Source organism: Solanum pennellii, chromosome 1, assembly GCF_001406875.1.
Source record: "Solanum pennellii chromosome 1, SPENNV200".
Taxonomy (NCBI): Eukaryota; Viridiplantae; Streptophyta; class Magnoliopsida; order Solanales; family Solanaceae; genus Solanum; species Solanum pennellii.
This window is the reverse complement of record NC_028637.1, coordinates 5,191,714-5,205,204: the sequence shown is the minus strand read 5'-3', so window position 1 is coordinate 5,205,204 and position 13,491 is coordinate 5,191,714. Positions and strand designations below refer to the sequence as shown.

At 29.6% G+C, this 13,491-nt stretch overlaps 1 protein-coding gene across 3 annotated transcripts; it reads right to left on the bottom strand.

The window, feature by feature from the left end:
* Positions 1-930: 930 nt before the first annotated feature.
* On the bottom strand, positions 931-6,159 carry LOC107008426 (transcription factor bHLH49-like). 3 transcript variants are annotated; one of them, XM_015207460.2, is made up of 9 exons: positions 5,857-6,159; positions 3,268-4,321; positions 2,958-3,185; positions 2,815-2,880; positions 2,668-2,736; positions 2,360-2,431; positions 2,062-2,256; positions 1,671-1,755; positions 931-1,582 (listed from the first exon to the last, which is right to left on the bottom strand). In XM_015207460.2, exons 2-9 carry the CDS (start codon positions 4,126-4,128, stop codon positions 1,545-1,547), a joined length of 1,614 nt encoding a protein of 537 aa, XP_015062946.1. In that variant the 5' UTR covers positions 4,129-4,321; positions 5,857-6,159; the 3' UTR covers positions 931-1,544. The 3 variants fall into 3 exon arrangements, with proteins under 3 accessions (XP_015062946.1, XP_015062943.1, XP_015062944.1); XM_015207457.2 differs by having other exon boundaries at positions 5,937-6,159; XM_015207458.2 differs by having other exon boundaries at positions 4,419-5,924.
* Between the last annotated feature and the right edge of the window lie 7,332 nt (positions 6,160-13,491).

The window sequence follows — 13,491 nt, the reverse complement described above, 5'->3', positions numbered from 1 at the left end:
AGATATGTGAAGTGACACTTAAAGTATCATATAATGTCATGCAATCATCATTGGACGCACCTCTCTAAATGAAGTTAGAAATTTGAATCTTTTATTTATCTCGTTCTATTTTGCTTTCTAATATTGGGTAACACCCTCTCGAAATGGTTTAGATAGGTAAAAATAACTTTGAACCTATAATTTTAATGATTGTTAGTGAGAAGAACCTAAATGTTAAAGCAATCAGATTTATATCTTAGATTTACTTTTTTATAATAGTGCACTCATCATCTCAAAATCATGGATAGCAGAGACAATATAATAAGGTGGCCCAACAACCTCGTGAACCCGAGCATGAACAATATAGTATGATAGCTCAACATTGATAAATAAGAAATTGGAATAAGTCTGACATTGATACCATAAAAATATAAATTTTAGGTCTAACTTAACCTCAAAACGAATTTATTAGTGAAAGATTATTCAAATCCACAAAAAAGACCAATTCTTCATTCTTTTTTCAATGTGGAACTTCTTAACAAAGGGGTAGGGGCATTCGATGGGCGGGTTGATACAATTAAACATAAATGTCACTTATAAAACTTATTTTCGTTGTTTCTATTAACATAGTTATTTTCCTACTCCAAAAAGTCTATATATCCAAACATGAAAAAATAAAAGAAATTTTCTTTTCTCCATTTCAGACAGAATATTGGAAGATTTTTAGTACTTTTCCATTTCCTCTTACCCCACCAAGACTAAAATTTTATTTTATTTTTCATTTTCTTGGAAACTTATACTATTAGACATCTGGCACAGAGAATCTTATCAACTCAGTTGTTTATAAATTCCATGACCCCATTTCACTGACTGATGTGATAATGTAGGTAAAGACAGTACACATATCATTATGGCATCTTTCTACCATATAATTTGCTTTACAAACAAAAATAACATAAAAACTTACTGACCGACTAATTCAAATACACATGAAAATTCAAGAACTACATATATATATTCATTCTTTTCTTTTATACAAAGCACACATTTTTCAAGTTACTTCCAATACATATTAAGGGTACTACAACCATTTCACCTTTCAATGATACAACAAATTATAACTAAAACATGAATGGCTATTCTCCCTTAAGCTTGTAAATAGTACCAACAACAACAAAATATCCAATGTAACTCACAATGTACGATCTGGAGAGTGTAGAGTGTACACGGAAGGTAGAGAGGCTTGCATATAGTATCCGGAATGCATAAATTCTTGAACCCTCATTTGCATGTGTTGATGGAATAATCTCACAAACATGTTGTATAAATCTCCACTTTTTGTACCTATATAGAATGAGCATAACAAAGGGAACATTTTGTGGACTTGCTGTACAACTGAACTCAGAACTCCTTCGACGATGGGGAGGGGGAGCACTTTCTGAAAGATGGGGATATCACTGCGTGATAACTCTCCAAACATGTTAACTCACTCAGTGCTACGATGATCTATGCAACTTACTCCCCATAGAAACAGAAAGTGTATCCGGTTGACGATATGAAACATTTCAAGGTTCTGTTTTCATTTGGTCGGGTGGCAAAGAACCTACAAGTACAGAGATTTTGGTGATTATCAGGGTAGCTGATGCTACTTCAGAAAGAAAAAAGTATGCAGGAAAGCGTAAAACACTTACTTAAATCCTGGCAATCGAGGGGTGCAGTTGAAGTGAATCCCATATCCACAACATTATGCAGCTGATCATCCCATACACTAGGTACCTGAAGACGATATGAATTGCAAGGCGAATGGTTAGAACATGAAGCAAGGTTCCTTTGGTTCACAACTCATTATGCCACGTATTTTTCCTATAACTTTGACAAAATCAAGGGCAAAGACACAATGGTGCCTATAGATTCGGAAAAACCTAGTATCTTTGGCTCAAACCCCGTATATGTGTTTAAAATCCATTTATCACAAAAAACTATCAAGAACTGTGGTTCAGAATCCATAAACTAAAAATCCTAGCTCCGCCTCTGTGATCGATACAACCTAAAACCAGAAACGTGTAGCTATCCAAATACTACCTGAGATGAAGGATCTCTATAGCCACCACTCATAGAGGAGAATTGGGTGATGGATCTACGGAACGCATCAATACAATTTCCATCACCAGGAAGACCAGATTGAAGCAGACCAGATTGCCATCCATGCAAAGAAGCATAAGTCATGGTCATATTATCAGGTGGAAACGCAAGTGCGGACGAAGGACCTGCTTGTGACTGCAATAAAAGGCAAATGTATATACCAGCATTAGTAGCTAGAATTTATGCACCGAACTCTGCTTTGGGTAATTTTCGTTCTGAAGGTTATAGTAGTTCTTACATCTTTTGTAAGGACCCCATCAAGATTAAAATCTAGCCTTGGGTTTACTGTTGAAAGCTTCATCGAGAGGAACTGCGAGAATAACAAGAGTCATGATATAAGCACATAAGAGCAATGAACGGCATTTCTTAAACTTTCATGACAAAATTACTTCAGCATTAGATTAGCAAATAGGAGTAGGGGGAGGGAATCGTTTAATCCTTTACATTGAATAGCATATTGTGAAGCAATCGAAAAATTCACTTGGCATTGAGGGAAGAACAGATACGATTTCGAAAAAATGAGCCAAAGATCAATTAATTTCATACCTCAACCTGTCTTTGCAAAGATTGAACATAATTAATGATTTCGTCCAGCATTACAGCTTTACCAGTGACCTGAAAATTTAAGCCCGAGATAACATGAACAACAAATGCCTATTAGAAGTTCTCCATATGTATAACGATAAAACTAACCTTGTCACAACCAGGTACAAGATCCTGCAGAAATTTCATCCTTTCACTTATTTTCTCTCGCCTTACCTAGAATCACCACAATGCAAATCATTTCAGGAACAAGTAAAATCCCCTAACTTAAAGCTTCTACTATGAAGTCTTACTCTTTCTGCAAGACTATGGCTGTTCGTCGCCTGGCCTCTTCGAGCTCGAACATGTATGTATTCTTCTTTAGGTGGATCTGAAGATTGAGACCTCTGTTTACTGTTTTTTCCGCCATGCTTGCTAGAAGGTGAATGTAAGCTTCCGTCTCCTTTCTGAGTTTCAATTAGTTCTTTATCAGGTTCAGCTGGCAGCTGTTGTACTCGCTTCATTCGATCACGCTCGGTACCCTGCCAGAAATTTATAAGAACACACAGCAAGGAATCATTATGAGCGATAGTGGTCGAAAGAGACATACTAACGATGTCCTACCTGACTATATTTTTTCCTTTTCCTTGAGCCAAGGCTCTTCGCGGAGGACTCCAATCCGGCACTTCCCATTTCCTCTTGACGGCCGCTACATTCAGCTTCATCAGACTCATTTCCAGACAATCCAACTGATTCTTTTCCTTCATCTTGAGACCTCGCAAATATTTCATTCTTTTTCTCAATCTTGAGAGGGCTTTGCTCATGAGTTTTGTTCTCATGAGGTAAAGAAACATCTTTGGAACCATCAACACCACTTCGTATGTTCTGCTTCCGAGGGTCCACAGCAGAGGGTGAGTTTAACCCGTTGCTTGCAAGAACCTCTTCGGTTCTCCACGTTGGTGCCGGTCCCCTAGAACAAGGCTTAGTAGACTCAGGGACGCTTAAAGGCCGGTTCATCATATCATTGAAGTTTCCTCCACTGAAGCACGAAAACCTTGCAGCTCTCTCAATGAAACCCGAATCAGCTGGAAGCTGAGCTAAGCTTTGAGGAATCATTCCAGGAATAGGGGGTACAAACATAGCCCCTTTCAGCATCGAATTCAATGGATTCCAACTCATACTACCTCTCGCAGGGACCGAGCCAATTGCTGCAGTCTCGTGCTGATTCATAATGCAAGGACTGATTTGAGCATTAGCATTATTATTACCATAGAAACCTAAGTGTGACGAATTGGGAGGCCGATCCCAAATAGTGGGAAAAACTGAATCTACCAAAGGATTGCTATTAGGGATCATCCCCATTGATGCATTTGTCAAGTTGCTTCCACTTAATTGCCAGTCCAACGATATGTTTGGTGACTGAAAATTAGTAGCATCCTTGTTCCTCTTATGTCCTTGAGTATCATTCTTGCTACCCATATCCATTATTTGGGAAATGAATCAAACTTAAAACTAAAAAGATCCTCAAGATTAACAATCTATAAGATACACATCAAACAATTGGCCACTTTCAAAGATCCGACGAGAGGGATCGATTGTTCAGCTGGTGAAATGCCTCCACTTCATTACACATCCATACAGGTAGAGAAAATGAAGGAACAAGATTCTAGTTTTGTGCCTAAAGATTAAAAAAATAATTCAAAAAATTTAATTCAATAGATGAAAATAAAACTAAGAAAGTGAATACACCAGCGCAGAGAAACCAGTCAAGCTACCTGCTCCCAAACAACTGGAAAAGAGGTAGCTAACAACACCCCAGTTCAATTCACACAAAGGGAGAACCTAAGTCCCAAGCTTTGTTTCAAAGTCCCCAATGCCCAAGAAAGCACAACCCCAGTTCAATTCACACAAAGGGAGAACCAAAGTACCAAGCTTTGCTTCAAAATTACCAACAAAAAAAAAAAGAAAAAAAAAAGAAGGCCACTAATGTCCAAGAAAACACAATCCCAGTTCAATTTACTTCAAATTTACAAAGAAAAGTATCACCAGTGTCCAAGAAAACACAACCCCAGTTCAATTTACACAAAGGAAAAACCAAAGTTCCAAACTTTGCTTCAAATTTCCCAAAAAAAAGTGCCACCAGTGTCCAAGAATATACAATCCCAGTTCAATACACACAAAGGAAGAACCAAAGTTCCAACCTTTGCTTCAAAATTACCTTTAAAATTAAGTGCCACCAATGTCCAAGAAAACACAATCCCTGTTCAATTCACACAAAGGGTGAAACAAAGTTCCAACCTTTGCTTCAAAATTACCTTTAAAAAAAAGTGCCACCAATGTCCAAGAAAACACAACCCCAATTCAATTCACACAAAGGAAGAACCAAAGTTCCAAACTTTCCTTCAAAATTACCAAGAAAACACAATCTCAGGTCAATACACACAAAGGAAGAAACAAAGTCCCAAGCTATGCTTCAAAAAAAATTTGAAGCTCCACCTATGTCCAAGAAAACACAATCCCAGTTCAATTCACACAAAGGGTGAAACAAAGTTCCAACCTTTGCTTCAAAATTACCTTTAAAAAAAAGTGCCACCAATGTCCAAGAAAACACAACCCAAATTCAATTCACACAAAGGGTGAAACAAAGTTCCAACCTTTGCTTCAAAATTACCTTTAAAAAAAAGTGCCACCAATGTCCAAGAAAACACAACCCCAATTCAATTCACACAAAGGAAGAACCAAAGTTCCAAACTTTCCTTCAAAATTACCAAGAAAACACAATCTCAGGTCAATACACACAAAGGAAGAAACAAAGTCCCAAGCTATGCTTCAAAAAAAATTTGAAGCTCCACCTATGTCCAAGAAAACACAATCCCAGTTCAATTCACACAAAGGGTGAAACAAAGTTCCAACCTTTGCTTCAAAATTACCTTTAAAAAAAAGTGCCACCAATGTCCAAGAAAACACAACCCAAATTCAATTCACACAAAGGAAGAACCAAAGTTCCAAACTTTCCTTCAAAATTACCAAGAAAACACAATCTCAGCTCAATATACACACAAAGGGAGAAACAAAGTCCCAAGCTATGCTTCAAAAAAAATTTTGAAGCTCCACCAATGTCCAAGAAAACACAATCCCAGTTCAATAAATGTTCAGAAGTACAGCAAATTGAAAATAATGAGAAACGTTAATTTGAGCATCATAAATACTCACTCAGAGACTCAACTTCCTAAGCTCAGCTCTGAAACTGAGAAGGACAAGACCCAAAAGTAGCAAGAAAAGAAGAAAGATACCTTATTTTGCTGTTACTCTGTAGTCTGTACACAGTACACACTTTTTTTTTTTTTTTGAAATGTTATACAATGTCTTTTTTGTTGTTATTTTTAACTTTTTGAATTTTTCAAAGTGCAATGTATAGTAGTTAGTATAGGAAGATTATAAGAGAAACAAAACAAACAGAAAGTAATAAAGATAGAGTCACAAATATTAGAAAAGAGAGAAGAGTTAGGTATTTGAAGGAACTAAAAAAGAAAGCTTACATACAAAGGTTCTCTGCATTTATACCCACGCCTGCATCAAAATATGAGCTTATTCATCATTAACCACCCCTACTGTTAATATTAAATTCCCTAAATTTTTCTAATTATTTGTTCACTATCGAAAATAATGATTGTTACTGTCTTCGTTCAATAATATTTATTTATTATATTAAAAGTAAATGTCCAACAATAATAATTTTACACTTAGTTTATACTCGTCTGTCTTTAATTATTTATTTTGAATTAACAGAATTATTAAAGAATTAATAATTGATATAATGAGTTTATCATTTTATCCTAATTAATTATAAAGTGTATGAATTAATAAAAATTAATTCTATCATTTTTACAGTAATTTATTGAGGGAGTAATGGGAAAAAAATTGTTTTTTTTAATTTGTCAAAATAAACCAATTTTCAGATTCAACTAAAAAAGAAAATGTGGACAGTAATTAGGGGTGGAGTGAGTAATTTATCCCATTCATTAATTATAATCAATTTTCAATTACATATTTCAAGACATTATATTTGTTATATTGAAAGAATCATATTGTAAAATTACTGTTTTATTTATAATTTTTTAAGAGGTGTATCAAGTCAATAGTGAATAACTATTATTGAATAAAGGGAATATCATTTTAACATTGTTAATTATAAAGTAGATAAATTAAAAATTTAAAACTTTTTAAAAAATTCTATTCTTTTCAAAATTGATTAATTAAAGATATAATAAAAAAATTATCATTTTTTAATTTATCAAAATAAATAAATATTTTCTCCATTTCTTACATATCATCACATTTTATTCCTTTTTACTCTGTCAAAAAGAAATAGTAAGACTTATCTTTTTTATTTTTTACTTAATTTTTGTAGCATGATTTCATAGTGTTGAACAGTTGAACAGATCCCATATTAATATGGTGTATTTAATACTTTCTCAATCTCTAATGGTTGTTCACCTTTTTTTTAATTATTTTTAATTATTTTTTTATTTTAATAATCGAGGAATGATAAATTTTTTATCTATTGTAGTCTCAATTAATTATTTTGAAAATGAATTTTTTTTTTTGAAAATCTTAAGTTTTAAACTTATCGATTTCATAATTAATATGAGTAAAAATGATAAACTCTTTATATTAATAATTATTTCTTAATAGATGTGTCAATTTAAAAGTGGACAAATAATTAGTAACAGAGAAAATATGAATTAAGAATAATCTTCATTTCCTAAGTTATTTTTTGAAATTAAGTTAAATCTAAAAATTCACATATTTTTTATCTATAACTATACAAGCATATATACCATATTTTAGATGGTGAATTTTCTAATTCCGCCACCAATCAAATGTAAAGAACTCAAAACTAACCAATATAATGATAATATGATATGTTGTGATATGATACAATAAATGTTATTATTGATTAAGAATAAAACTTAAAAATTAACTTGAACCGTGTGCAATTGCTTAAAATATGAGTACTAAAAGTTGGAAAAATACATAAGTATCCCCTCAATCTATGTCTGAAATTTTAGAGACACACTTATACTATAGTAAGGTCCTATTACCTCTGAACTTATTTTATAAATAATTTTCTACCTCTTTTCGTCATACGTGACACTAATTTGAAAGAAAATATCAACATACTCTGGACCTACAAGATAATATCACGTAGTACAAAAAGGGATAGAAAATTATTTGTAAAATAAGTTTATAGGGAATAATAGAAGCTTAATATAGTATAAATGTATCTCTAAAATATTGAACATAAATAAAATACTCGTGCATTATCCCTTAAAAAAATTACTAAATGAATTTGTGATTGGTTCATGTCACATTTAATTTGTAGGGACAATTTTAAGAAATATCTTCAATAAATCACCCATTATAATAAAATATGGAAAGAAAATTACCGTCTTTACGTCCTTCGATAATCATAAATGAAAATACTCCTAACGACATACTTACGTGCCAATTTTTTTAGTTGTCTCTAATTATTTATTTATTTTAATAAATTAAAAAAAGATGAATTTTTTTTATATATTATATTTTCAATTAATTGCTTAAAAAAATAAAAATTTTTGGAAATTTTAAATTTTTCCAATTCATAATTAATAGAGAAATGATAAACTTGTTATGTCAACCATTGTATTTTAGTAAATGGGTAAATTTAAAAATAAATAAATAATTAAGGATAGAAAAAATATATTACAAAACTCTTAAATATTCTTGAAAAAAAATCATGTAAAATGTGATTTAAAAAAAGAATAATTTAAGAAAGATACTTTTTTTTTAATGTAAAAAAGACTTGATTTCCAAAAACAAAACTATCAAAAATGGTTGGTATACGAAATGGTGGTCCCTAAGACTTCGTTACATAAATATTTAGAATTAAGTAATAATTTGAAGCTCGTAAGTACGAGATTTTAGTTTATTTAAATTAGGTATAGTACAAATATATATTTAAATTTGATCATAGCTAATAAGTAAGTATTTTATTTTGAGTATTATATCTAGATATTTTTATTCGTCTTTAATGCGTATAAATATTCTAACTTACAAAATAATTATCTGAACACCTTCAAAATCTTTTTATCAGGTTGGCGTTAAATATCTAACAGATACAATAAAAATGAATTGGATAATTGAAGACGAGTTAATATGTCTATAAAAGCATACTCAAAATTGAGTGTTTACTTTTCAACTGAGATCAAGTTTAAATATTTATTTATATTCTATTGCCTTTTAAATTATTATGTTTTAAATTAACAGTGTACATATTTTATGAATTTGTAAGATCAATAGAACAAAAAAAATTCTAATTCTCTTAGCTATGAAAATGAAATTCTCTTATAAAAAAATTATAAAATTAACCAAAAAAATGTAGGTGACCTAGAAAATATATTTTTCTCTCGTAATATTTCTTTTTTAAAAAAAATCTATAATATCCCTCCTATAAACATAAGGAGTAAATAAGTAATCTTTCTGTCAAATAATGCAAATCGAATCAAAAGTTTGGTATTGTCAGAAACTTTTAAAAAGCTTGATATATCATATAGTATATATTAAGTCTATGGAAGTTATCGTAAGTACTAAAGTAGTTCCACTAGAATATCATCCTTGAAAATCTTGGAAAAAGTAGTTTTTTTCGAAGTTTTATTTGATATTTATATTAAAATTTGATTAAATTTAAATTTATGTAAAACAATCACATTTATAAACAAGCACTCCTAACAAAAATGACCCAATGGAACTCAAATTCAATTTTTTAAATAAAAATTAATACTTATTACTTTATTATAATTAAACTGTTATATTTTTTTTTATCGCGAAAATTATTTTTCTCATTATCTATTTTGTGATACCTTTCTTGTAAAATTACCTTCTTAAACGCAAGAGAAATTAGGAAACTATAGGCTGTAATATAATTAAATTGCAAAAACAATACTACTAATTAAATAGATTTTGGCCTATATAAATTGCTATATATGGATTACTAAACAATTTTCTTTTTCATTATTATTCAAAACAATACAATATTAGAGTTGAATGATAACTCATCTACAGTTAACAGTTTTGTTATAAATACAAATAACTATTTAAATTGCTTGTCACATATCTATGGAAATTATCGCTCTCAAATCAAGTAAGTACATAATATTGTTTAAAAATAAATTTTTATTATTTTGATATAATTAACTATTTTATAAAGTTACCTTACTAAATTACTTTATCATAAAATAATTGATATAATTTGACATGAAAAACAACATATTATGAGTAAATTTTAAGTTTGTGTAGAAGGCTAACTAACATTCTTTTAAAAAAAGAAATTTTACTTTGTGTATTCATCAAAATAATAATAGTCAATAAATTTTATATATATATATATATATAAATTTTTCTGCTAATATAATTATTTTTAATTGAGCGATTAAATGTGTGAGCTGCCCTCTCTATTTTATTTTCGAAGTTGATTCATGTTTAAAAATGCTTTTAGACATAATTTTTATTATTATTATTATTATTATTATTATTAAATAATACTCTAGCAATTCTATTATTTAATATATGCTGATGGACTGTCCTTTTTGCTTTCTCTCATGGAGTGATTATTAGCTGGCCTTGGTACTTGAAATCACAGACCTAATTTAACCTTAAAATAATGGAGATCTCTTTTCACACTTTGCTAAAAAAATTCCTAAATAATCTATCTATCCTTAAGCTTAAAGAATTATTAAAACTTGAGTAATAAAATAGGAAGGGTCAGAGGAGAAAATGATTTGCATTGATTGGGTTGATTTTAGTATATGTTAATATTAGTATTTAATTTTCATTCGATATTTAATATTTATATTAAAATTTAATTAATTGAAATTTAATGCTTCGTAGAGTTTTATTTGGGGAAGTGTTATTTATGTATAAATGATTTTTTCATATTTAGGGTTGGAATTATTGAGTTTTTTTGAAGAAAAAAAAAGTATTAGATTCAATAGATCACATCCGTCGGTAATATGCGTTAATATTTTTTGAACTTGATTTCAGCTGATATTTATAATTTTTAATTTTAAATTTACACAAATATACACTTAAATTATTGATATAAAATTGAATAAATTACACATATATCTTACGTGATACTTTGCCTGAGATATGCTTAAACTTATTAGTAATACGTCAAGAAAATTGTTTGTTTACTCTTAATATAATACCGTGCATTCTTTATAATCTTCAAAAAGGATAACTCAAAATAATTACAAAAGTATAATTGAAAATAACACCCATTTTAGTCTTGAATAGAGCTGTGAATATGGGCTAGGCCCGTTGGGCCGGCCTGGCCTAACACGAGATTTAATATGGCTGGGCTAATATTTTTGGAGGCAATTTAAGAAAAGAGTTTTTTAGCCCGGCCTGAATAAGTCTGCTCATTTGGAGGCTTGAGAAATATTGGTAGGGCCGGCCCGTGGGCCAATAAAAATTAATTTAAAAGTATAATATAATATTAAAATTTAAAAATAAAGAGAGTCCAAAATCAAAATAATTAGGTTAATATTTCTATTTAGATATTTATACTTTTAGTTGGAAAAAAAAAACTTAATAAATATTAAGGAAAATACAAGTACCCCTAGGCTATGACCAAAATTCCAGAGACACACCTTAACTAAACTAAGGTCCTATTACCCCTGACCTTTTTTTTTTTTTGTAATTTTATACACCTTTTGTCTTATGTGGCACTCTCTATGTGACTCCACGCAATTGAGGCGCGTCAGAGATATTTGAATGCCACGTAAGCGAAAGAGGTACACAAAATTACAAAAAAAATAAGTTCAGGGGGGTAATACGACCCTAGTAAGGTGTGTTTTTGAGATTTTGGGCATAGTCTAGGAGGTACTTGTGCATTTTCCCTAAATATTATAAAGATTATTATATTTGCGAATTTGATTAGCAAGTAGTGACAAGGTCTCATTTGTTTCCATTAAGATTAAGACGTTTGAATTTGAATACACATTTAAATATTAAGATATGCATTAAGATCTAGATGTGTAAATCTGAATAAACATCTGAATATCAAAATATTGTCTCTGAATCTGAACAATAAATTATTGGGACAGTTTGTTTTAAATATCAGAATGCACATATAAAATTAAACGTTATATCAATAAAATATTATAAAAACCTTGTTAGTAAAATAGTTTTTTTTTATATAAAATAATATTTTGAACATTTTTACCGTAACAAGGTAATATGATTTATCTTTTAAGAACTCAACATCAAGTTACATCATTAATATGACTATTTTTTGCACTCAAATACTTTGAGAATCTAATATAATGCAATTTAAAATATTTTATATAGAGTAGTAAATATATAATTTAGGAAAATATTTTATTTTATTATAAATTTTTTTTATTGTTATCGATCAAATAACTAATATTTTCTTATTTTTTAAAACCGTGCTAAATATTATATCATGGGAGTGCTTATCAATTCAAATATATTGATTAATTTAGAAAGTAAAAGATGTATATTAAGTTAATATGAATAAAGGAAATTATAATGACATGCATGTAATTAATATTAATTAAATAAGAAAATAAGTTTTATGAGTTGTCGTAATTTAGTTGAATTAAGATAGAAGTTTTATTTTTTAGTTTGAATAGTGTTAAGGGTGTGTCACAGATCTGATTCATTCAGATATATCTAGACCCATTAAGAGGCTTATAAGAAAATAAAACAAACGAATTTAATGAATTGAATCTGAATAATTAAGATTCAGTTCTTAAAAACAAACACACTTAATGAGGCAAATTTGAATGATTAAGATTCAAACCCATTAAGTGCAAAGAAATGAGGCCTAACATAATGTAATATTGTTTTGTCGATATTTATGATAATATTTTTAAATTATAATTTATAATTTAATTTAATAATTATAAAAAAATATTTTTTTTAAAAAAAGTGAGCAGGCCCGGCAAGCCTGTAGCCCACGTACTTGTGGGCTGGACCGATCATTTTCTGGCCCACACAAAAAATGGACTAGCCCGGCCTGACCCGTAAAATGTCAAAGCCTGTAAGAGTTAGCCCGAATGGAATGGGCTAGCCCATATTGACAGCTCTAGTCTTGAAGTTCGATTCTAAAGTAACAAGTATTTTAAATTTAAATGACAGCTAAAATATTACAAACAGAGGAATACTTCTTCTGTTATAGTTTATGTGTTATCATTTTAATTTTAAAAAATAACATTCTTAATTAAATAAAATTTAAATATTATTATATAAATTGAAATAAAAGAAATATTAATCATATCCAACAAATCACGAGCAAAACCCCGTGAGAGAATAGTCCAAGCAGTTAATAAATAATTAATTATCATTAATATAATAAATTAATAAACAAAGAATGATTAAATTCCTTCTAGTAATAAAATTTTCTTGACAAGTCACATCCTCTCTCTTATTTTATATGTTATCTCTTTCTATAAACAATGATTTATAATATTTGTTATTTCATAAAATCAATTCATATATATTTTTTTTGAAAATATATATTTGACCAACTTAGAAATTATTACAAGAAAATTGTAAATTATATAGGAATTTTCCTGAGAATTAGTATGAAAATTTGCAGGAAAATAAGTTTTACGCGAATTTTCATACTAATCTCCCCGAAAATCCCCATGTAGTTCGCAGTTTTTTTTATAGTGATAATCATTCATGTTCATTGATTATATTAATTAATCAAAAAAAATTAATTCATATCTATTGATTGAAAACTTGAGTTTCACAAAAATTAAATAAAGGTCGAAGGAT